The sequence below is a fragment of the Armigeres subalbatus genome, chromosome 1 (assembly GCF_024139115.2).
Source record: "Armigeres subalbatus isolate Guangzhou_Male chromosome 1, GZ_Asu_2, whole genome shotgun sequence".
NCBI classification, from domain to species: Eukaryota; Metazoa; Arthropoda; class Insecta; order Diptera; family Culicidae; genus Armigeres; species Armigeres subalbatus.
In genome coordinates, this window is record NC_085139.1 from 277,376,024 (window position 1) to 277,402,049 (window position 26,026).

General features: G+C 41.6%; 2 protein-coding genes across 2 annotated transcripts; one reads left to right on the forward strand and one right to left on the reverse strand.

The window, feature by feature from the left end:
• The first annotated feature begins 653 nt into the window (after positions 1 to 653).
• LOC134207628 (polycomb protein Pcl) lies at positions 654 to 25,338 on the forward strand. The gene is made up of 7 exons (XM_062683368.1): positions 654 to 871; positions 21,861 to 22,688; positions 22,744 to 22,849; positions 22,919 to 23,287; positions 23,349 to 23,584; positions 23,649 to 24,477; positions 24,533 to 25,338. Exons 2-7 carry the CDS (start codon positions 21,898 to 21,900, stop codon positions 25,223 to 25,225), a joined length of 3,024 nt encoding a protein of 1,007 aa, XP_062539352.1. The 5' UTR covers positions 654 to 871; positions 21,861 to 21,897; the 3' UTR covers positions 25,226 to 25,338.
• LOC134214657 (uncharacterized) lies at positions 17,149 to 20,097 on the reverse strand. The gene is made up of 4 exons (XM_062693982.1): positions 19,211 to 20,097; positions 18,344 to 18,871; positions 17,975 to 18,282; positions 17,149 to 17,618 (listed from the first exon to the last, which is right to left on the reverse strand). Exons 1-4 carry the CDS (start codon positions 19,851 to 19,853, stop codon positions 17,154 to 17,156), a joined length of 1,944 nt encoding a protein of 647 aa, XP_062549966.1. The 5' UTR covers positions 19,854 to 20,097; the 3' UTR covers positions 17,149 to 17,153.
• Positions 25,339 to 26,026: the final 688 nt, after the last annotated feature.

Consider the following 26,026-nt stretch of genomic DNA (forward strand, 5'->3'; position numbering starts at 1 on the left):
TTTGACTCTTTTGAAATCATTGTGATGACCCGATCATTTTTGAGGTTATGAGCAGAAGGAAAACAAACATGTTTTTACACATGACGAACTGCACATTAGTGTGCGAGCGCTAAACGTCAATCATCTCAATTGGGTAGTTTATTAAATTATTTATTATTTAAATTTTCTTCTGTGTGTTTTGATCAGTAACTGTAACTGTTCGAACCGTTCGAACTGTCATTTTATCGCGCCGAAGTTGTACTAAAAACAAAAGGCACTCACTTTCTCGAATGGGTGAGTGACCTGTCGTGTCAAACGATCGGAAAGCAAATTTTTCCGCTCCTCTCCCACCCGCACGGATCCAAAATCGACCTTTCGTGTTGTGTTGGCTAGCCGTCGCACAGTGACCAACAATGCGGTAAAATTTCTAACGCTGGTTTATTCTGGAGAGTTGTTCAGTTTTTTTTTGCGTTTTTTGCATCAACTGATGGGAAATAAATTAATGTTCATTAATGTTCATAAATTAAAATTTAATCTTCATTTGTCTGCAATTGGTGTGTTCCTATAAAATAAAACAAAAATGTCAAAAATAATTACAAAATCAAATTAGGTTGATGATTTTGTTTCATTCCCTATTTGACACTCGGCATCCCACTGTGCATCATCGACCGAACGAACCTGACAGAATTCGAGAACCGAACCGCGGCCAACTTGGGTCGCTGTGGGAGAAGAAAAATCAAAAGTGTAAAGAAAAAGATGGCAACCGCTGCTGCTGGAATTTTCAACTGATCGGAAAAGTGGAAAATCTGTGGTTTTTAGTGAGAAAATTCCGGCGAATAGCAGCATTTCGGACGGGAACCGTGCCACCGATGGGATTTCAACCGTAAGAAAGGTAAGTCCGGTTCGTTTCGGTGGCATTTTCTGCGGTATGTTTGGGAAATCGGTGTGTTCTTTACGACGGATGTCACAAGTAAAAGAACGAAAACGAAGACATCGCCCGTCGTCTCGCGCAAAGTTTTGATTTGGATTTTTTGGGGAGCAAAAATCTGGACAGCTTCGCGGATTGCGGAACATTTTCTTCGTGGGTTAGGCATTACGGTTCGAACAGTCGGCGTTAGTTTAATTGATGGTTTTGCCGAAGTAACGGCCTAAATTGCATAATTAGCACTAGATGTTCAGCGAATGTTAGTTTCCATCGGTTGAGGGAGGGCTGCGCGGTGAGTGGCATCAGCGATTCAGACCGATTCGATTCGAAACAGGCTCCCCCATATTTACCATTAGAGGGGGGTAAAATGCGCGAGCAAAAGAGAACCGAAAGAAAGTACGGCAGAAGAATCGAATCGAAATTGAAATTCCGCTGTACCTACTACTGTTACTCTTCTGTGCATATCGACGGTCGGTGTGGAGTTCGGAGTTGGTTTCCTTTGCCCAGCCTGCTCAGCTCCCCGTTTGCCCCTCTCGCTCGATTGTTTGACGATGTTTGCGCAAAGACCAGAGGTTCTCACTTTTAATATTTTTTTTACCGTTTGAAACAACGAGAACCCTATTTAAGTGATGTCCAATGAATGTTATTTTTAGCCAATTATGTTAGTTCTTCTCACCTGTTAAATATTACAATTCTGAATTATTCATTGATTCGAAATATATTTATATTGAACGCATCACGTTGATTATTTTTTTGCCAAAAATTTAGAATAAACTAGGGGAAAATACGGCTTTGGCAGGTTTTGTTGTAATATTGTCCGGGGGTTTTTGTCGATCAAATTTTATGAAATTTGGCCACAATAATCTTTGATATGCAATGAATGTGAAGGCCAAATTTGAGCATAATCAGTCATAAAAAAAACCCTGACAATAATAGAACAAAACCTGCCAAAGCCGTCATTTCTCCTATATATATATATATACTAGTCGGCCCGGCAGACGTTGTCCTGCATAGTAGGCGAAAATGCGCGTTGTGAACTGGCCATGCGACATTTCCATACGAATCTTAATTTTAGTTTTTCACGATCTACTCAACCTTACCCTTAACTTTCGCATGAGGAAATATCATATAAACCCGTCGGAAACCATAACGAACATATCTGCTAAAGGGATGAAGAAAATACATCCAGCCGTTTTCGAGTTATGCGGATACGAACACAGACCATTTCATTTTTATTATATAGATATCAATTATTGTGGGTCAATCTTCAGTGTTTATATTTTGCAAACACGGTTTATAAATTCCACCAAATGAGAATGAGTAACTCTTACTCGACAAATTTTAATCAACCCGACGTAGAGCCTAACTGATTTTTGCCTAGGAATATAAAAGAACAAGATTCCTGAAACGCAAGTTTTTTTTTTATCGCCTGGTTTACTTGTATTATGCGGTGCTCTTCTGGGAACTTTTCAGGTTGTGCAATGCGTAACAGAAACGCTCACCACTGTTCAGTGATCCACGTTCAATCTCTTTCCGCTTTGACTGATGACGACTATTCTCGACGAAACGCTGCACTAGGGCCGTAACTTGCTGAGCCGGAGGATGCATGGTGGACTAGCAAACTTATGAGCAGCTCCGTTGTCGATAATTCCATACGTTTGCAATAGGGCTTCCATTCCCGGAAACGATTTCCCGGGAAATCATATTTCCCGGGATTCCCGATTCCCGGGATTTATGTATCAGTTTCCCGAATTTCCCGGGAAATGAGCATACCAAAATATTTTGTAATACAGTACTGACCCGATTTTGTCACTCCCCGATTTTGTCTACCCCCGATTTTATCTACCCCCGATTTTATCACGTTTTCGACCCGATTTTATCACGTCCCGATTTTGTCACGTTTTCGACCCGATTTTGTCACCCCAAAAAAAATTGTCATTCTTTTTATTTTCGTAAATAATACCAAAAACAACATTGATTTTCATGAAATAACTTTCACCGCCTGTAGTTTATTACGAACGACTTCTGAGTACCTGGGAAATATTCTGTATGCAATTTCGACAAGAAATAACGGGTACCGTTCACGCATTTGGCCTTTCCAATGCATAAAATGATTCATATTTGTGGAATGAATTAAAAAAAATGAAAATATTTTTTTTCCAATTTTGTCACATACCCTGTTTTATCACCCCAAAATTCACCAGGGGGGTGACAAAATCGGGATATTACTGTAATTGTCTTGTTTTTTTTTAATTTGATGTTAACGGATTTGGGAGTATCAATTACATTTTTTTACTAGCATCACCTAACTATTTATTTCACTTTTGAAGTTTAAGAATTCAAGTTATAACTGAAAATGTTACAGAATCATACGGTGCATTCCAACACGTGTTGAAGAGAGGCGAGACAAAGAACCAGTTTGTATCTATCGTTCGTTTATTCAGTAGTTTCAAGCGTCGGTAAGCGTTGTGAAGTCGAAATAAAAATTTAGTTTCTGTGGTGAAACAGCAGAGCTACCAATGTTCGAAGATATTCAGGCAATAGCAGTGACCGCTTTGGCAGGTTTGTCCTATTATTGTCAAAGGTTTTTCAAGACCTTCAATCCTTTTTGATTCGATTAGAACAGATTCGAACAAACTCATATTTCGAAGACTTGTTTGTATTTTGCGATATTTCGGAAATATTTCATTTGAGTATTTTATAATATTAGTGAACTAACAGATCTTGATGGAAAAACAGATTTTAGGTCTTTAGTATGCGATCATCACAACTGTCTTACAACAAATACTCGCATAAAACTTTTGCAATTTGATGCGTGCTGTTCGGCATTTCAAGCAAAGTTTAACTGAAAAAAATGTTATAGTCAGGATCATTAAAGTATGACAATCAAACACTCGCCTGAGAGCTCTTTTTTATTTCGAATGGAAGAATTCTTATTTCAAATATTTCATTCATCTGCTTTAAATACAATATGTGTTCAAGTGGACGTACATGAATAAAAATGGTTTATCCTTCAAAGTTGACCAGAAGATTCTATGCACTAAAAAAAGTCGTCGAGTATAAGAATAATTCATGCGATAATAGAAGAGAATCTCTCGAAGCCGTCGTTGTCCAAAAACTGGAAAAAAAATCGGATACAACCTGAAAAAGATTTCAAAAAATTATAGAAAAGTAGCACATAGTGGAGCTCATCAGGACACTGCAGATCTTACTCTTGAGCCAGAGCAAATGCTGATACTTATGACATGGCGAACGTTTTGTAGAAGGAGTTAACGATTTTCGAACTAAACAAAAACTTTCTCAGGCTTTCAACAACTCTTTCATCATTTGAGGACAAAATAGCAAGCCTCCCTGATGTCGAATGTATATTTTCAAAACCATATTTTACGACAAAATTTAAACTACGATTTTGAATTAGTTTCGAGAGTTCTTTTTATTTCCCGGGATCCCGGGAAATCCCGGGAAATTATTATTTCATTTCCCGTTTCCCGGGAAGTTGATTCCCGGGAAAAATGGAAGCCCTAGTTTGCAATAAGCCGATCATTTATCTACGTCTTCATGAGAAATCGCGGAGCTCGAAACAACCTGCTTTCAATGGATATATTGGGCAACCCGTGTCATTTGCTAGCATCGTCTGCTACGTTTTATCTTGCTATGAACGTAGCTCCAATCATGAGGCTCTAGATTCCACGGTTTCTGTCACGCAAAAAACTACAAACTGCTACAGATTGTAGCATCAATGGTCCGAGTAGACTTGCAAGAATGTACTTACTGGAAAGGGCCGTATAAAGAATGCAATGGAGTCTACCTTGGACATTCTGGACTGTAAGGAGTTGCATTCTCCATCCACGGTAGATGGAAAGAAGTTATATTCCAGTAATTTAATTTTTGTTTGAATCCATATCGATTACATTAGAGTGGTGCTATTGCAAAAATTCATAAAGGCGACACATATACTATATATAGACATTTTTCGCAGCGTAGCCGATTTGGACGATTCTTCGGAGGTACAACACGTGTCAGAAAAGAGGAAGCAACTGTCTTCCCCGGGAACACGCCGTAAGAGAACAAAAGTCATCTACAAAAGCTTGCCAAAATATGAATGTAACGAAGGTTTATTTAAAATCCCGAAGCAACCTGTCTTTGGTGCTTCTTTTGATCCTTGTGGCAGTAAGACATTCCCGCCATTACCTAAAACCGATGTTTTCGAGAAATGTCCAGCTAGGAGAATCAATGAAAGATACAATGCAATTCGCACTTCCAGAAAAAGTATTCCGTCCAAGCAAGGATTGATCGCCTTTAAGGACCTTGTGGACCGTTTTTTTAACTTGTTCAATATTCTGGATTCAGTGAGGCCAATCATTGACCTCTTTATACCAACAGTTGGAAGTTATCTTAAGCAATTGACTGTTTCATGGCCTCTTCTTCTGTGAAACATAGCTTTCTTCTGAAGATGAATCGGGATGATCACTATGGTGGCGATCTTATGCGGAACAACAAATGCTACTCCATCTACAGAATTCCATTCTGGCTAAAAAGACGTCGCTTGCCAAGTAAATGCAAACAATAAAGATCTTTGCATCAGACCGCATTGTGCTCTTGTACTGTGCGGTTGATTTTTCTCTTTGCGGAAGGAAGTTTTTAATACTACCCGAAGCTATTTCAATTTCAACAGTGCTTTTCAGCGCTATTTATACCCATTGATCCCGTTACGATCTTTGCTTGGACCCGTGCCTTCGTCTTACGTTGGATCCGTTTGCGGAAGTAAAATTCCGACAAGCGGTGGTAATCCTGCAGGGACACCGTTTTGGGAAAAAAAAAACTCTTAGAAGGTCACGTTCTCACGCTCAGCAATGAGTATAAATTAAAACAAGAGGAAGGGTGAGTCTCTGAATTCTCCACTTCCTTCTAAGAAACAAGGTTTCAAGACCGCCAAAGCGCGGAAAAAATAGAAGGAAACTGGAGAATTCATATATTCGTTCTCTCTCTAAGGCTGACATTATTTCTTCTCCTATCGAACTGAGCAATCAGTTCGATTTGATTAATGACGAATTTGAGAAAAAAGAATCTACCTCTAGCCCAGGTGAAAAAGCTAAGGATTCCGCCAATTGTGGTATCTGTTGCCGAGTTTTCAGGCTTTCGGAATGAAATCTTGAGTAACCTTCAGGGGATCAAGGTTTCATTTCAGAAAGCCAGGAGGGGTGACTGCCGCGTTTTGCCTGAATCCTTTGATGATCGCAAACGTCTTCTCCAGTGTTTAACTGAGAAGCGCCATAAATGCTTCACATACAACGACAAAACTGAGCGATTGTTCAAAGTCGTCTTGAAAGGTCTCCCCAGTGATGATAAATCACTGGATGAGATTAAAATTGAAATTTCTCAATTACTTGGATTTTCACCAGTCCAAGTAATTAAGATGAAAAAGAAATCTCACTCTGGCACTTCCCAGAGAGGCATTTCTCAAGAAATTTATTTAGTTCATTTTAACAAAAGTGAACTAAATATATGAAAAGTTTGGAAAAGGCCTGTATTATGTCTCATGTTCGTGTTACATGGGAACATTTCCGCAGGCCTGGGGGAAGTTTCCAAAACCCCACCCAGTGCCGTAAGTGCCAAAAGTGGGGTCATGGAACCAAACATTGTCACATAGATGCTAAATGCATGATTTGTGGTGGAACCTCTCACGCCAAGGACGCATGTCCTGTGAGAGAAGATTCCAATAAATTTGAATGTGCTAATTGTGGGGGGAATCATAAATCCAATTTCTGGGAATGCCCTTCACGCAAAAAAGTTTTGAATTCCCGTGCAAAATTGATGACGGGAAATTCCAATCGGATCCCAGATTCGACGGGTAGAAATTCTTCAAACGCTCAAAATTCGAAACCAGTTACCGGCCTGATCCACTGGCGACGTCGACGGTTTCTTAGCTGTATTAAGAGTTTTGTTTCTTCTGGAACACTGGTCACTTCGTATGTTCGAGGTGTAACTTCCGGAACGGAAGGTGTAACTTCCGGAACGGCAATTGATTCGGCTTCGATTAAAACGGCATTGAAGTGGTCGATGGCTGCATCAATCCCAGCTTCGTCATGGATGTCTGTTACCAACGGATCGGTTAAGTTTTACCTGTCGCTCATTACCCTTTGGAAAGCAACCCAGTTTGCGCGGGTGTAACATCGCATGTTGGTCCGGATATGCTCGGGGGTGCTAGCAGGCTTGATTTCGAACGTTACTGGTAGGTGATCTGAAGACAGTTCGTTCAAGGACACGGGTTTTGTCATGTCGATCAAATTGTTTGACAACACAAGATCGAGTGTTGATGGGTGACTCCGACCAGACGGAACGAATGTAGGAGTATCAGGGAAGTTGATAAGAAAGCCCATACGATTTGCTTCCTGACATAGGATGTTGCCAGCTTTATTGTTATTTGCACAGTTCCAATGGCGATGTCTAGCGTTGAAGTCTCCAACTAAAAAGTAAGTTTCAGTGCGATCGGACAGGGGACGGATATCGCGACGTAATAGTGACCAGTCAGAGCAGCGCCGGCTTCCAGGAAAATATGCAGCAACAATGTGTATTTGACTATTTGTTGTAGGAATAGAGATGCCCGTGGCTTCAATTACTTTTGTGGATACGTTGGGTTGGTCGTATCTTAAGCCCTTTCGGACAGCGATTAAAACACCTCCTCCTCTTGCGATGTCATCACTGGTGGGGCGATCGAATCGCTCTTGGATTTTGCGCAATACCTCTGGAAAAAGTTGCACCCGATTGTCCGTTCTGCAAAGGCGAACGAAAAGTTGATGTGAGTGGTTTTTTGGTAGCACGATTACGAATGTCTTCAACTTCTTGGAGGTAATTTTTGCGAGCAGGACAGTCACGGAAATTGGCCGTGTGATTGCCGCTGCAATTTGCGCACCGGATTTCACTTCGTAGCGCAAGATTTTCTGCGTTATTGAGGTCTTTCAGATCGGCCTTTGCTGGGAGTTTGCAGTTTGTTGAGAAGTGTTTTTCACCGCATTTGACACATAAGGGCGTCACATAGCAATGAGTCATACCGTGACCAAACTGTTGGCAGCGGTGGCATTGGACAGCATTATTTGCTCTTCTGGTGAAAAATCTCCATTTCACTACGGTGTTGAACAGACCTGTGATCTTCTGTAGCTCTGGGAGCTTTACAGAGCCTTTTTCGAAGAACAGCAAATAGAGCACACTTTCCTCAGGGCCAAGTCTCTTGCGTGAAAAATTTTTCGTCTCCAACGGACGAACGCCGCTCTTCTCTAATTCCTCCTTCAGCTCGGTGAGATCAAACAAGGTTAGGGTAAAATCAGCAGTGATTCAAATCGTTCGAGGCTGTCAGTTTGAATAAGAATCTGAAACATTCATTTTCCCAGCAGCTGTTCTAGATTCATTTTTTATACCAGTCAAATGTCAAAAAAATAAAACTGGTATAACGCTCCGTTCTATTTTCTGCAGATTTGAACCACGATTGAATCACGATATTCAAATATTTTTCAATTGTTTTGGTGTATGAATGCGTCATTTTATCTACGGATCAATCCACTTTGCAATTACAGCACCTTTCTTGGCAGCAACATAATGATTTCATTTAATTGAAAATTTGAAAAACATGAATGGAACACTGCTGGAGAAACCAACATGTTTGTTCTATTTTGCTCTAGATGCAAACTAGAATAGTGGTCGAAAATTTGGAATGAGACTGAATCACTCCTGATTTCACTCTTAATCCCGAAAGAATAATACGCACTGGTTGTTTATTCGACGGAGCATGTGTGAAGAATTCGATGTTGGCGCCACGCAGCGCCGTGATGGAAGCATTGAAATTGCCCTCCTCTTTGATGATAAGCTGAGTCCCTGTTTTTATAGCTTTCATGTGGTACCCAGACTGTGGAATGTTGGCCAAATTTAACAGCTCGCGAGTTTGTTTGGTTCCGACATTTATGATGGAAATAGGAGGTGAACGAAATTTTTTCGTTTTGTTGACTACGTTTTGAGTTGTTGTTGTTGTATGTGACTCATCCGGATCCACATCCGATAACATCTCGAAAGAGTTATGTGTGTTTATCGTTGGCTGCACCAATGGGGAACTTGTGTGAGCCACCTCCGTCTCGGAATTGGGATTCACTTTTTCCTGGTGCATGCATACACTTCGCAGCCTCCCGCGGAATGGTAGTCCGAAGCACCTTCTTTCCCCGCAAAAATATCCACAAGGCCACATCACCTAACCAAGAAACGGAAAACCAAATCGACCATGTTCTAATCGACGGTAAATTCTTCGCCGACATCACGAACGTCCGCCCTTACCGCAGTGCGAATATTGAATCCGATCACTACCTCGTTGCAGTATGGGCATAACATTGGGCGTCTACAAGACGGTAGACTAGCCCAAGAATACGCGCAGCAGCTGGAAGTGGCACTCCCAACGAAAGAGCAGCTAGGCGCAGCGTCTCTTGAAGATGGCTGGAGAGTTATTCGATCCGCCATTGGTAGCACCGCAACCGCTGCACTTGGCACGGTGCCCCCGGATCAGAGAAACGACTGGTAAGACGGCGAATGTGAGCAGTTAATAGAAGAGAAGAATGCAGCATGGGCGAGGTTGCTGCAACACCGCACGAGGGCGAACGAGGCACGATATAAACAGGCGCGGAACAGACAAAACTCGATTTTCCGGAGGAAAAAGCGTCAGCAGGAAGATCGAGACCGTGAAGAGACGGAGTAACTGTACCGCGCTAATACAAAAGTTCTATGAGAAGTTGAACCGTTCACGTAAGGGCCACGTGCTACAGCTTGATATGTGTAAGGACATAAACGGGAACCTTCTTACGAACGAGCGTGAGGTGATCCAAAGGTGGCGGCAGCACTACGAAGAGCACCTGAATGGCGATGTGGCAGACGAAGATGGCGGTATGGTGATGAACCTGGGGGAACGCGCGCAGGACATAATTCTATCGGCTCCGGATCTCCAGGAAATCCAGGAGGAGATTGGCCGGCTGAAGAACAACAAACCCCCGGGGGTTGACCAACTACCAGGAGAGCTATTCAAACACGGTGGTGAGGCACTGGCTAGAGCGCTGCACTGGGTCATTACCAAGATTTGGGAGGAGGAAGTTTTGCCGCAGGAGTGGATGACACGGTTGATCAAAGCGACGATGGATCGGGTGATGTGCGTAGTTCGAGTTTCAGGGGCATTCTCGAGTCCCTTCGAAACCCGCAGAGGGTTGCGGCAAGGTGCTGGTCTTTCGTGTCTGCTATTCAACATCGCTTTGGAAGGGGTAATACGAAGAGCAGGGATTAACAAACACGAGTGGTACAATTTTCAATAATAATAAGTCCGTCCAGCTATTTGGCTTCGCCGACGACATAGATATTATGGCACGTAACTTAGAGAAGATGGAGGAAGCCTACATCAGACTGAAGAGGGAAGCCAAGCGGATCGGACTAGTCATCAACACGTCGAAGACGAAGTACATGATAGGAAGAGGTTCAAGGGAAGACAATGTGAACCACCCACCGCGAGTTGACATCGGTGGTGACGAAATCGAGGTGGTAGAAGAATTTGTGTACTTGGGCTCACTGGTGACTACCGAAAATGATACCAGCAGAGAAATTCGGAGACGCATAGTGGTTGGACATCGTACATACTTTGGACTCCGCAAGACGCTCCGATCGAATAGAGTTCGCCGCCGTACCAAACTGACAATCTACAAAACACTCTGGACCTGGACGATGCCTGGAGGACCTGGAGGACCAACGCGCACTCGGAGTTTTCGAAAGGAAAGTGCTGCGTACCATCTATGGTGGGGTGCAGATGGCGGACGGTACGTGGAGGAGGCGAATGAACCACGAGTTGCATCAGCTGTTAAGAGAACCATCCATCGTTCACACCTCGAAAATCGGAAGACTGCGGTGGGCCGGGCACGTAGCCAGAATGTCGGACAATAACTCGGTGAAAATGGTTCTCGACAACGATCCGACAGGCACGAGAAGGCGAGGTGCGCAGCAGGCAAGGTGGATCGATCAGGTGGAAGATGACTTGCGGACCCTCCGTAGACTGCGTGTATATACCTCACAGGCCACTTCGGCCTTAGTCTGAATGAATAATAATAATTATTATTCCTGGGGAAGGCTTCGTTTATAGCGCTTAGCATTATCGATGTTATCTGCAGTGGTGTCCATGTTTTTCGAGGTTATCGATCGTGTTACCGGTTTGTTTTTATATTCTCGGCGAATCATTATGTCGGATCGGTCCGGAGCCACATTTTCATGTGATTTGGCCTGTTGGCAATCACCTTCCCCTCGGATATGTTACCTTGCCGCGGTGGGTCGGCTTACGCCATTAGCACTGAGATGGCAACCAAAGACATATCCTGTCGTGGTGGTATCACATGTTGACTATTGTTGTTTGGTGCCGCGTTACATATCTGGCATTGACGCACTAATTTACGGCATTTGCATGTGTTTTTTAGCAGTTTCCACTTTTACATGATACAACTTACATTGAGTTTGTAGTGTCGACACAGCTTAAAAACATTGACGAAACAATGACTTAAGTAAACAAAGTGATTTGACGAACGCATAACCTACACTCAGAGCAAACAAAGTCAATTAATTTTTATTCTGCATAAATAAAAGTTAAAAAATAAAACACTAATACGCAATATTTTTTTAAATATTTTTTCAATGTGGTCACAAAAAGCTAACACATTAAATAACTTATAATTGTACTATATGACTAAGTGGCCTTTCAAACCACATCAGATGCTTCTAAGGCAAAAAGCCATGGGTAATGTTTTTAACACAACCGCGAGTAGACATTAGGACTTGTATAAACGTAACGTTTTTACATTTAACTTTAAACTTTTGAATCTATGGAGTTTGATTATAGGTATTGAATTTGGAAACGACAATTTCCATGCTGTGTAGAATTGGGGTTACTGCTCCTGGACTTCATTTCATAGCTCCGATCTTGGTCTCACGAAAAACAAAGCAATGAAAAGGTATTTGGTTTGTTTATTATTTTTGTATTTTTTTTCAGCAGTGAGCACGCATGTTAGCAAAAAGAAGCGACGAAATTGGTGTCGTCTTTCTTTGTTTCGCGATGAGATGAATATATGGTTACTGAGATGGAAAATGGAACAGTTCCCCTATTAGAAATTTGTTAATTCAAAACTTCTGGAAATAAAACTAATAATTAAATACCTAATGATACAGTAATATCCCGATTTTATCACCCCCATGGTGAATTTTGGGGTGATAAAACAGGGTATGTGACAAAACCGGAAAAAAAATATTTTCAATTTTTTAATTCATTTCACAAATTTGAATCATTTTATGCCTTGGAAAAGCAAAATGCGTGAGCGGTACCCGTTATTTCTTGTCGCAAATGCTTACCGAATTCTTCACAGGTACCCAGAAGTCATTTATTATAAACTATAGGCGGTGAAAGTTATTTCATCAATGTTGTTTGCGGTATTATTTGCGGAAATAAAAAGAATGACTAAAATTTTACAAAATTTTTTGGGGTGACAAAATCGGGTCGAAAACGTGATAAAATCGGGTCGAAAGGGTGATAAAATCGGGGGTAGACAAAATGGGGGGTAGACAAAATCGGGGAGTGACAAAATCGGGTTGACACTGTAATTGCTTTGTTTCTAACTATTAAGCCTATCAAATGAAGGGAATTTAAAGATTTCTTATTGATAATAGTATTTGAAGTTTAAAAATTCTATTTATAAAATTTTCAAACTTGGGTAAAATGTGCTATTTTAGGGGAACTGTCCCGTTTTCCAAACAAAGAAATACAGCACCAATTTCGTTGCTTCTTTTTGCTGACATGCGTGTTTACTGCTGAAAACAATCACAACAATAAGAAACAAGTCAAGGAGCAGTAACCCTACTAAAATAGAGGAGGTACTGCAAACACGTCAACGAAAAATTATTTATTGCTTTGGCTCCAAACTCCGAGTCTTAGTCAATTTTAATATAATTTCTCAGAAAATGAAAACCAAAGTATAAAATAATGTTTATTTAAATATTCTTCTGGGAATTATTTTTTGCTGACTTTTAAAAAATATTTACAAGTAATACGGCGAAATTTTCTAATCTAAAATGGATATCAACACTATTGCTGATTGTTCATCATTAATTGCTTATGCCTTCTGCGAATAAATGAAAGTAATTATTTAATGAATGAATGAAATTAATTATTGATTTTTTTTTGCTAGGGAATCAGAACTGTTTTAGAACAACCATATTTTTATGTACGTGTCGTTTAGTACCAAGCCCAACTTAACATATGGTCAGTAGAGCGTTTCAAATTTTGACTTTTTCGCTCCCCTGTGCTTAAACGATTGTTTTTGCTAGTTTAATAGTCCTCCCAATTGTTTAGCTGATTTGGATGCAATTTGGTTGTGCACGTGCCGTTTGAAGGTTATATGAAAATTACTATGAGAATTGCCACTTACGTAAAGGATCGTTTCGTGAAGCAGCCCAGAATCTATATGAATATATTTAACACATCGCCATCATAGAATGGCTCCTAAGCCGAAAGCCAGTTGTTGTTGTGAAGCAATCTGACTTTTGTGAGCAAAATTATAAAGAAAACAGAAAGGCTCATTATTGATATTGATGTTATTCTTTTACGTGTTAAATTGAATTTCCCCCAATTCAGTATTTCCCTAATAACTTTTGTTGCCAGCATCAAATCGTTTAGCAACAACGACGATATTTTCCCTTGTTAAATTTCCTATGTTGCTAACGTATTCATACATTTTTAGAGTTTAATGGGCAATGATGGGGAACGGTTTTTCACAAAAGTTACTGTTTTCATAGTAATTTTCATACAAGCTTCAAACTGCTTGTGCTCACTCAAATTACATCCAAATTAGCTAAAAATTTAAGACGATTATTAAAATGACAAATGCCATCGTTTAAGCATAGGGGAGCAAAAAATTCAAAATTTGAATCACTCTAATGGTCAGTCATATGACATGACTCATACCCATCCCGGGATCATGTGGATTATGAAACCAATCACTTTTCGTGGATAAGCAGACAAAATCTCTCTAATTTTATTCTTTTCCATCCACCACCGCCGCCCTTGCTGCCTCAGCCATCGTCGGCCTCTAGCCGTGACCTCCGAGCGATGCGATGGGCGATCGCATTGATCACAACCGACACCATTGCATCCAACCATCATCAAGCACAGAATGACAAAAAAATGCGCCCACTTCTTTCATGCATATTCGCAGACCCACCGGAAATTCTACCGCTGGCGACTGCATGCTGTGTAGATAAACACAGCGAACGAACGAACGAAACGAGCGAGCAAAAAGCACGTCAGTACGCACTGCTGTCACAAATTGTAATGACTCTCACACGGCAGGCACTGCTTCTTTTATGCACAAAGAAAATCTTGCGATAGACCCGAAGGCTCCTGACATACCGCTATCTGATGTCCGTGTTAGGAATGCACGCGATTGGTTACATATGAAATGGTTGCTAGCTTTGACAAGAATTGAAATTTTCAATAGCTTATCATTAATAATCTTAAGTTTCAATAAAATAGGCAAAATGCTGGAGAGTGTCCGAGTCGATTGATATATAAATCTTTAAAATCCATCGAAAGATAAAGGCGCTAGTAACGTTCAAAATCTTCCCTTCCAGCGTAACGCTCTGGATTTCCAAAAATCTAAATGACACCCAGTATAGTAAAGAAAGACGTAAGTCCTACGTCAAAAAAGAAGACATTGCATTTTAAACATTGCTTTTAATAACTAGAAAAACGTTGTACTAGAAATCTTGAAATTATCATTTCAGCCTTTGATCATTGACTAGTTCGCATTCAATTACATTTTGCATTAGTGTCGAGTCGATTCCAAATCCGAACCTCACTTCACCCCATCCTTATCCTACCCCATGGCGCTCAAGTGGTCTGCAAGGACTCTTCTGCCATTACCCTCTCTATTATCGGCTTTGGATTGACTTGCGCTCTCATTGCCCCACCAAACGCTGCAAAATGAAAATGAAATGAAAAATGATTTGGCCTGTTGGCAATCCGGTTTATCCGCCGTCGTGGAAAAAAAAACAAATACGGATCGCAAAGACAAGAAAATCGATAGCAAAAATCGCGTTCGACAAAAAGTTCATTCATTTTTCAGTCGGAAGATTACTTGAGTTACCCTCTCTTCTAATGCCATGATCCCCGGGCTACCTTACAGTATTACTTCTGGAGGATAAGCAGTGCTAATCAGAGTGTAAAATATTCATTTTCACTGACTGAATATGTTACCTATTCAGTCGAATATCAAATTCATATTCATTCATCATTTAGTCATTCATCACAGTCTTGATTATTATTAACTGAGCAAAAGATAACTTTTCATTCGTTTCCTATTATTTCCAAAGTCACTTCAAAATGAACTAAAAACTTCATTCGACAACACAGTTCCAACGGTGATTTAAGATCACAATATTCTTTGACAAAAGTTCAATTTTGCTTATTATTTTTCTAAGTTAACCGCATATAGACTCGCCGCAGGCTGGTCATCCACACGCTAAGCCACATTCACCCACAACGGAAATTAATGCTTTAATATTATCCTATTATTTTTGGATGAAAAATCTTTTTCGTCACAATTAAAAAGTGAAATTTCTTATAAAATGTTTAACACAGCTTTTCAACAAAGGAGGGCATCTTTTTCCACGCGATTGAAAACAACAATAAAAAAAGTGTCAACAGCCTCAGAGAACGATTCTTAGCGTGCACTACGTGAACAATCACAGCAGGCAGCAAACGAGAAAAAGTTAGTTGTCAAAACAAAAATGAAAACTAAGCTCAGTGGATTTTAAATAATATTAGTTGAACCTTCCCGATTATTGTGTTTCAGGAGGCAAAGCAACATTCACGGGAAGTAATATGTGAGTAGGTTGTATTATTTAAGAACTGATACTTTGTTTCTCCTAGAAAAAAATCAACAAACACTGTATGGTATTTCTTCGAAAGTGAATGTAAAGTCCCAAATAGAATAGACGGTAAATGAATGCAAGATTTCACCGTATGAGTTGCCGTACTGGAATGCCTGCACAAGACGAAGAGATGCACCGACGTTGTATGAAATGGGTAAATCGTTGATGGCCACTTGTAGATTCTGTTTACCATCAATGACAAATAGTCCACGACGGAATGGGATGTCGTGCTTCTACCTGCTTGTGGCGCTGATCCGTGACATATGGGTGAAGTGAAAGTCGACCGAGTGAAATTTGAATTAGCAGTTTACAGATGAACCGATCGTGTTTAGTGACCTAAACAAAAATGTGAATTAAAGATATTTTACGAATTATATATTCTGGGCATGTGATATGCTCAGACACACAGTGTTACGAAAGGAGGAAAATATAATTCCAATACCAAATATTCAAAACGACTTACTTGCTTTTTTTCATTCAAACGTCGATTTGATAAATTTGAAAGGAGTAGGACTGCAAACACATTATGAACACTTAGGTGAAGGTTTCGTGTTCCAATAATAAGTATATTTAGAAAGTGATGATTTTAAGCAATAAATGTGTGACATAAATTGGAGTTCAATGCGATCACAGAGAATCGTGTTAAGGATAGTGGCGTATACTTCAACAGTACAGTTTCCGTATATTACACACGAATGTTATATTTCATGAAATTCATTATTTATATAATCAAATGAAAATAAAATGTTTTGTCGTTAATTCTCGAAGAGATGCAAATCAGGATTCGAGAGCTAGCAAGGCACCCAAGAGTTATACAGTAATATCCCGATTTTGTCACCCCCCTGGTGAATTTTGGGGTGATAAAACAGGGTATGTGACAAAATTGGAAAAAAAATATTTTCATTTTTTTTAATTCATTCCACAAATATGAATCATTTTATGCATTGGAAAGGCCAAATGCGTGAACGGTACCCGTTATTTCTTGTCGAAATTGCATACAGAATATTTCCCAGGTACTCAGAAGTCGTTCGTAATAAACTACAGGCGGTGAAAGTTATTTCATGAAAATCAATGTTGTTTTTGGTATTATTTACGAAAATAAAAAGAATGACAATTTTTTTTGGGGTGACAAAATCGGGTCGAAAACGTGACAAAATCGGGACGTGATAAAATCGGGTCGAAAACGTGATAAAATCGGGGGTAGATAAAATCGGGGGTAGACAAAATCGGGGAGTGACAAAATCGGGTCAGTACTGTACATAAATATTCAGGGCGTTGGATACAATTGAAATAAAACAGAGTCGAATAATTCTTCATTAAGTTTCACAAGGAGGATGTTTCTTAGATTTTCTTCTCCAATAGCTGCTCGACGATCGGTCATAACCAATGGCAGCGCACTGAAAGCCCTCTCCACTGATATCTGGTTGGATGGTACTGCCAAAACCACCGATGCTACGGCATATAGCTCAGGATGAGTATCACGTCGATTTACCCAATGCCTCCACACATCGTAGGCATGATTCTGTCTAGGTTCTACTTCGATAGCCTTGAGCTGCTGGAAAAAACGCGAACCACTAGCTTCATTTGTAACTGGTGCGTCACATTCGCCAAACATCTCGGTGATGTACGAGTCGAAATCGTCCTCCTGGGTAGTTAATGAGTCTTCCAATTTGACGTTTTGTGCAGAAATTTCGTACGAGGAAATCCTGTTATATGTTTCAACTATATAGTTCTACAAATGTAAAGAGGATAAGAACACGATATAATTAAATCCACTTATGCTATTATTATTCTATGATTAGATAATGTTGACCAAACGTTGGGGCCCTCTTTAGCCTAGCGATAAGATAACTGTGGAAGTGCTGAATGAACACTAAACAGCGAGGCGGCAATATCCCAGTTGGGGATGTAATTCCAATAAGAAAAAGAAGAAGAAGATCAAACGTGAAAAAGTAAAAAAAATCATGATATATACAGCTTTTATAATAAATGCGTAATTTTCAACTGATCAGAATTTAATCATATTATAGATCTTCAGAAGGACTTGCTATTATCTGTTACAGTTAGTTACAATGATGTTATGATTACCTGAATATGTTCTTTTTCCTCCAAGTTGAACAGCTTCGATCCCATGTAGTTCAATCGAGGATCTATGTATAGAGCCATTCTAAAAGCTCTAGACTGGCGAAGATTTTGCAATCGGCTGGTCAACGCTTCTCTCAATGGTGCTGAAAACGGATTTTGTGCCAGCTTGGACACTTCCATTATGGACATTAGCCATTGGAGATAAAAATCAGGTAGCGACACATGCTGCGATTGCATGTTTTTTGTGCATATATAAAGAGGTTTAAAGGCCTGCTCATAGTTCCGTACGAAATCCCACGTATCACCAAGATCTAAAATGAATATGGAAAATGAATAGAAGTAAATATTGGTGCAGTTGGACTACTGTAATACCTAGCTCTGGAAATTGCTGTGCCAACTGTTTGAAAAAGTTTTCATTTGTCAGGAAACTAGAGTTCATTTCGTATATTCCACACCAACGAGTTGGACCCCAGACCGGAGGGTATGTTATATTTGCTGTCTTGAAACTAAGTTTGTATTTGACCTGTTTGCACTTCTTAGCGATATCGGTTACAGCTTTCACTGAAGCGTTTGACTTATTGACCACATCCAATATGGCAAGTTGAAGTGTGTGCACCGCACAGCGAACAAGGTTCAAATTTTCCTGGAGCTCCGTATTCAATGCTGCTGTGAACTCATGAGACTCTGTGTCCAATGTTTCCATGTCGTTAACGTCGTTCGAATCACTGATTAATAGCTCCATTTCTTGTTTCAACTGCCGTACTGCAGCGAGCATATTAGCACCGTTGTCGCATGTTATTGAGAAGATTTGGTCAACTCCTATGCCATAGCTTTTAGCAACTTCTAAAATTTGGGATTTTAGAAATCGCGCAGTCTGACGCTCCTGAACCTCAAGCATTTCTAAAATGGATAATTTGTCAAAGAAAATTATTCAGGTCTTTTAGTGATTGTCTGCACCAGTCATAATTTGAGTTACTCCTGTCCGTTGAATTCCATCACATTGAAATCTTTACAGATACGTATTTCGACCTCAACTGTAAGGGCGTCTTCAGTGTATCGTATTTGACTCGACCTGCTGTACTTAAATCGAGTCAAGACATTGAAGACGGCCTTACAGTTGATGTCAAAATACGTATCTGTAAAGTTTACAACATGTTTGAATTAAATGGAATAGTGTTTCGTCTTATGATAGGTAAAGTTTTTCAAGTTGTTTGTACTAATATATTGTTTTATGCTTACCCAAAGTGCGGATAACTATCGTGTCATTAATCGAATACTGTGCATTAATGCCCAAAATGTGCCTATTCTGGCGAGTAGCTGAATCAATTTTGAGGCTTATCAACCGTCCTTTCACCTCCGCAGCAATATGCTCACGCATTTTCTGGGCAACGTCTTTGATATTGGCTATCATGTTCGCCCCGTTGACAGTTACACCACAAGCAACTGCTAATGGATCGAGAAGTTGCTTGAAACCTCTCCATTGGAGACTTCTTATGGGAACATTGTGTACAGTAAGCATCAGCATCAACGATTCCATCAATAGGTGTTTGTCTATAGCCACCAAACGCTTAGAAACAATCCTTTGTTTTTTAATAGGAACTTCGTGGTCCTTGAAAAGACCATTTGCGGTAGCTAGATCAAGGTGACGAGTCCTGAAATGCCGGATGAAATTTCCCACGTCGATTTTCTCTTGGGTATACTTGCAGCCACTGCCAGAGTCGATAGAACAGGATGCTCTTGTTCCTTCTCGACGGATGAAACCAAGTGCGATTCTGGCCAGAGTATTCTTATTTTCACTTCGTTTCGTACACTTAATTACAGAATCGCCACCGACAGATGAGCACGCTGGTGATGCTGTAGAGTTTTGATCTTGATTCTCCATAATTATTTCGGATGTACTCCAAAAATTTTCGCAAACCAACCGAACAAGCACTTTCAATTGTCATATAAATGAAAATAATCACTGACCGTAAATGATTATTAGTCAATTGAAGATGTTCATTGACCATATTCGACGTGAATATGAATGAACAAAAACCCTCCGAATATGTGAAGGAAAAAATGAACGCGCGTGAATGACTGCAAAAGTTTATCAAGTTATGTCAAAAAAGTAAACATTCATTCGCTATCTTGCTGAGCAGGCTGATGCACATGAATGAGTAGGCATCGGCGTCTGTTTTCATTAGGTTGGTTCGAAAATTTAACACTCTGGTGCTAATCAGGTGCTAATCATACTCCTCCCAAAACGACACATGGCGTACACAAGTGCGCCTCAACTCTTCATGTACTCCTCATGAACCACCTGTGCACAAAAAACAACACTCACGCACCTGAGCCGCGAGACCACCAACAAGCAGAAGGCCAGGTATCTTGCAGGAGGTATTTCTAGTTGACATCTCACGACCCAGTTGGTCCTCAATCAGTGTGATAATCGTTCGTCCTGCACCGGAGTGACACTACTTGTCTACCAACCCTACCGCATAAGCATCAACCTCCTTGGGACTTTCGTGTCCTCTAATCCTAAGGTACAGCAGAGGTATCTGCCCCTCGACACTCTAAATATTTCAAGGCCATTCATCCCCTCGGTACGGGTCGCCTGACACCTTCAGTGTTGCCTGGTGATATGACTAAGAAGCTTCAATAAAGAAATAAAAAGTTGATCGAAATCGCTATGTCGTCAGTCTTGTAAATTTTGTTGTTGAGTACTTTTGTAGACCTGACGGATTCTACTTATCTACGTAGTCATACGTCCACAGTTCGTACAGTCGATCAAAAGGCTGTCCCCTTATGATAGGATGCGAATTGATGAAAATAATGGAATCAATCCTCCTAAAGTGCTACTTTGAGAGATAGGTGTGTTTTTCTTATTACATTTTACAATATACGAGAAAGGCACAATCACCGCTAGGTGAATTATTCTGGATTTTTTATATTAATACTGGGAAAAAATCTTCTACAAAGCCGGATACAACATTTTCGTTCAATTGAGACATAACAAGTATACACGCAAATAAGCCTTTTCTTTTAATTGCATACCTTCGAATGTGAAAATTAGAGTGAAAAGTGTGAAACCATGCTTTATTCATTGATTATTTGCATAATATTAGACAATAATTTAGGTAAATTACCTACACGAATTCAATCATTCCAGTTCATCCACTTGGGAACATCTGCGCCACACTCGTGTTGTGGAGCAGCGTTGCGCCACCACACAGCACTGAGTGGTTGAAAGTATGTTTGCGGTGGGTTGCGTCGTGAAACGGGTAGGCGGCGTCGAAAACATATCGCCGCGGTTCGGTTCCTATCATCATCATCATCATCATCATCACCATCATCATTTCGCTTCTCTTTCTCTTTTCCCGTCTCCGCTCCAATTCCGAAACCGCACAAATCGAGGGCGAAAGAACAACATAAAATGTAGAAATTGCCATAGTCGCGGAGCATAAACTGCATACGATTGCTTTCTGACCGTATGGCAGCTTGGCAGGTAGACCGACCGGTGGCCTGGTGGGGTGAGGACGTGAAGCGCGACGAATGAAGAGTAATGAACGCGACACTTTTCTTCTTGATTGTGTGTCTGTTGGTGTTCCGGTGATGGCCGTCCATCGTCGTTCGCATAAGGTTTGTTTTTATTTGTTCCTGGAAGACGGTCAACGGGCCTTCTAACTTTGTTTCCCGCAGTGTCTTTCACTGTTTAGTTTTGTTCTTCCTATTTAGATACTTTTGATGGAATGGAAATGAGTTGATTTGTTTCGTGTCATGCGCCCGTTAACTAATGGTTAATGTATTTTGAATTAGATTCTTTATATCAAAATTACATCTATGACAAGAAATATATTCAATTTAAACGTCTTTTCTATTATCTGCCTTTATCTTTTCTTTGGTACAGAATTTCAACACGGTCAGTAGCGCATCTAGCACAAAACATGTCCTCCCTGGAGCCACATCATCACCATCCGCTGGCACCGATCCCGTCGTCCTCGTTTGTGATCCCATCGCAGCAATTCAATGTCCTACCGACGGCAACCATCATGGATAACACTGCCCTCCTTTCGCTGAAGTCTCAGTCATCGGCGGTTTGCCACGGTAGTGGGACAACTGCAGCCTACCACAACGGTAACCCGCTCGACCTATTCCACACGCTGGAAAAAGTTCATGCCGCAAAACAGCAGATCATAATGAACGAGTTCCTGAACAGTCATCTTCCAACGCCACCACCAACGCCTGTTGTCACCACGAACGGGAGTCCTTCCAGCACAATGAATGGAAAGATGTCACCCACGGCGCTGCAAAGCTTAGGCATCCAAAACCAGGCCGTGCCGAATCTGTGCGCAGATATTGAACCAGATTCAACCACCTCGTCGCTGGGGCAACTTCCGTTGACTCCGGAGAAGATGGGGGGTGCCAAATTCAAACCACAGGAGGATGTTCTGGTGCAGCACAAAGACGGTCGGTTCTATCTGGGCACAGTGATAGCTATCGGGAACTGCCAGTGTCTGGTGCGATTCAACGACAACACCGAGTGCTGGTCGGACTTTCGAGAGCTGACCAAACTGAGTGGCGGTGGCGAGACGGATGACGCCCCAGCGTGTGTAGTGTGCAAACGGCAACAGCAAAACGAGGAAAGCGTTGAAGTTTGCGAGAACTGTGGCCGAGGCTATCACGTCAAATGTATGGATGGAAACTTCAAGCGTAATGGATACTGGTTCTGTCGAATGTGAGTTGCATGTAGTGGACTCATAATAGATTTTACAATTATGGACTTTTTTTAGGTGTGCTTCTCCGAACGGTAAAAGGAAGGACGTGCGCTACGTTTGTTCAGGGGTGTTGTCAGAGTCACTCGATCCACTGACAGATAAGGCACAGCTTCCATACGACGTGAGTTTGCACAGCTTGTAACTTCAGTATTGTTATTGATCCTCAAGCTAATTTATTTTCCGGTTTCAGATTGACATGCTAACGTGGGATCCGCTGCATCGTACAAACGTGGAACAAAACTACTGCTACTGTGGAGACGACGGAGATTGGCTGCGGGAAATGATTCAATGCTGCCGGTGTCAACAGTGGTACCACGGTCGGTGTATTCGCAGCTTACAGTATCCAATTTTTCTGGGCGATCGGTTCTACTTTTTCATATGTTCGATTTGCAATCGTGGACACGAATTCGTCAGACGGTTAGAGGTCAGTTGGCCGGATTTGATACACCTGGCGTTGTATAATTTAATCGCCCGCAATGGGAAGCGATTCTACGAAGTAACGAAAGCCATTTTCCCATATGTGGAAGACAACTGGAAAACGCTTCAGATGAGTAATCAGGTAGATTTCCGATTGGCAATTCTTGTGTCTGGCATTTTTGAGTAAAACAAATCCGTTTTAGATGAGCAAACTGTCGCCGAACGCACGGAAGGAGATTATCACGCAAACCCTTGCCAACGATCGGAACCGGTTTAAATGTGGTAGCGAAGTGGAGAAGGGGGCTACCATGTGGACGCTAAGGGTCAACCAACCACCGAATCCACCGAACGTACTAATTCAGCCCGGCCAAATCATCACCGAGCACATACTAACGCAGATGTCGACCGAGAATAGGATCTATCGTTTCCTGACGAGGGTGTAAGTATGATGTACTTACGAATATGTACTTCTTAACATCTATTTATTTCTTTGCTCATCTCAGTGCGTTGGAGCGATCCCTCGTGAATGACGCTCCCAGCCGGGAGAAGATGACCGGCATCAGCTATTGTTCGCCGCTGGTCTCGGAGGACGACTCCTCGGACGTTTCGGACGATGCCGATGGCAACCACGAACAGGACAACAGTTCCGATTTCGAAACTTCAGCCGATGCGGGCATCGGCGGTGGCGACTTGATGGCGCAGGCAACAACGGCCACCGGTGCTGCCGACCAAAACGGTGCAATCATTGCCAACAGTACAGGGAAACAATCGTCTAGTTTAAATTTAAGTGATTCACTATTTAGTTGCAATGCCAAGGATGGCTTCCAGCTGTTCGGTACCGGAGTGTCTGTTGCGGCAGCCGCGATTGCTGGTACGGGTTCCAAACCCCAGAGCGATGCAGGCAGTGTTGCAAGCGGGAGTGGCAACAGAAGAGCATTCAAATCACGCTCGAAAAAAACCGAAAGCGAGAAATCGTTCGATATCTACGATTCGTCGGATGACACGTCAAGGAATACACTGGATTTGATCATCCCCCCACCGAAAGATTTCACCGGAAGGAACAATCCGTTTCACCAAGCTACAGCTGCGGCCGTAGCTGCGGTAACAGCTGCTTCGTCGGCGAATAACATCCCTTCTGGGACAGGACAGGCGAAGGGAAACGAACTGAAAGACTTGATACAAAAGGCTAATACCACCAATCACGTTAGTCATTTAAGTAGTAACCTTATAAGTGGCGAACTCAGGGTGGCCCGGATTGTGAAGCGGAGGCTTAGTGCTCGCGACATACTGAATGGCTCAAAAAGCAAACGGAGGAAATTCCGGCAAAGTTCGGTAAGCTCTCATCCCATTGTCCACAATTAAATGTCTAATAATTGTTTGTTTTCAGGTTATTGGTACCACCATCACGGCAATTGCCGCTCCTGTAAACTCACTTCCAGCACCAGGCCAGTCATCAAGCCTCATAGCGTCCTTATTCAGCCAACCGGTAGACAATAACGGTTGGACTAGCCAAATTCCTCTCAGTCATCTGTTGCCGTCGTCGACGTCGTCTTCGTCAGGCAACAGTACTCCTGCCCACTGTTCCTACCAGCAGCAACAGCAGCCAAATTTGAACGTTCCTCAAGCACTGCCTGCCTCAGTGACCTCAGCATTCTCGTCGTCGACAGCCTCAAACGCGTCCGCCTCGGCGGGAACGTCACCGTCCCAGGGTCTACTACAACCGCCGTTGAAACGTAATTTTGCCCATGGTCGGCGACTTCGCCAGCGCCAGGAGCGAAACTACAACGAAAATGGCCGGAGGGTTAGCCTGACGACGGCGGTAACTCCGCTGTCCACCAGCATACCGGGCTCCAGCGTGCCGGGATCGCCGATAAAAAATGGAACGTCTGCTGTCAATGGGGGTGGTGATCATCAATCGGCGGGTACGGATCTCCAATCGTCGCTGAACTTGTACTTTGGCGCCGCCCATCGGATCATGAGCGGTGAAAGGTTCATCGTCAAGGGCCGGCGGGTGTCGCTCTCCGGAAAGGTACAGTATTTGATCGAGTGGGAAGGCTGCCCGGCGACGCAGGTTATGTAAGTGTTTTTAAATTCCGTTTGTTCGTTTTTGTGGTGGGTACAGATGTATATTTGCTCTCCGCTTTTAAAATTTTGTTATTTTTATTTCAGTGGAAGTAAATACTTTCGTTTTAATTGATGAGATCATATTTATTTGACATGGGACATTTGACATTCGTTACAGTAACATTCCACAATTCATGCGATTTCATCAAGTTGATGGTTTTTATTCCACAGGTTGATGGTCTGCACAAAAGGCGCATCTTTGGTTTTGGATTAACCTTTTGTGGTTCTTAATATTGGCACACGTCTCGCAGTAATTGGTAATGCGTCCACAGTGAAGGCAGAGCACGATCCTCATATGATTCTTTCTCATTTTGTTCGAAGAGAGCTTTGTGGTTCCGACTGTTTTTGGTTTACAGTGGACTTGTACAAAATGAAAATTCTCCTCAAGAATTATTTTGATACTTGAGTGAGACGGCCTACAAACATGATTTATCGAAGGCTTCATTTTTGCCCATAAGTCCTAGATCACAAAACATTAAGCATCGATTTCAATACTTCCTCATAACTCTTAAGCACTGCTTAGCGAAACGCTTAAACTAAGTTCAACGCCTAAGCGGAACAAAAGAAATCGGCCCCAATGCATTTGCCCATGCAAATGTTGGTCCAATTCTTCGATGATTTATATTGACGACATTATAACTTCAAAAGTTCTTTTTGTCTAACTGGGTAGAATGGCATCAGCTTGTGCGTATCATTAAATTATCGTAAATTTTTAAACGTGGAATGATTCTTATGCCGATTATCCATCTACTTCACG

Excerpts from the sequence above, each read along its gene's own strand:
- LOC134214657 (XM_062693982.1), bottom strand. The coding sequence starts at position 19,853 with ATGGAGAATCAAGATCAAAACTCTACAGCATCACCAGCGTGCTCATCT. Across the intron at positions 18,283-18,343 it reads ACAGCAATTTCCAGAGCTAG|ATCTTGGTGATACGTGGGAT; the intron begins GTATTACAGTAG and ends TATTCATTTTAG. Across the intron at positions 17,619-17,974 it reads AGGAAAAAGAACATATTCAG|AACTATATAGTTGAAACATA; the intron begins GTAATCATAACA and ends TTACATTTGTAG.
- LOC134207628 (XM_062683368.1), top strand. The coding sequence starts at position 21,898 with ATGTCCTCCCTGGAGCCACATCATCACCATCCGCTGGCACCGATCCCG. Across the intron at positions 22,689-22,743 it reads GGATACTGGTTCTGTCGAAT|GTGTGCTTCTCCGAACGGTA; the intron begins GTGAGTTGCATG and ends GACTTTTTTTAG. Across the intron at positions 23,585-23,648 it reads TATCGTTTCCTGACGAGGGT|TGCGTTGGAGCGATCCCTCG; the intron begins GTAAGTATGATG and ends TGCTCATCTCAG.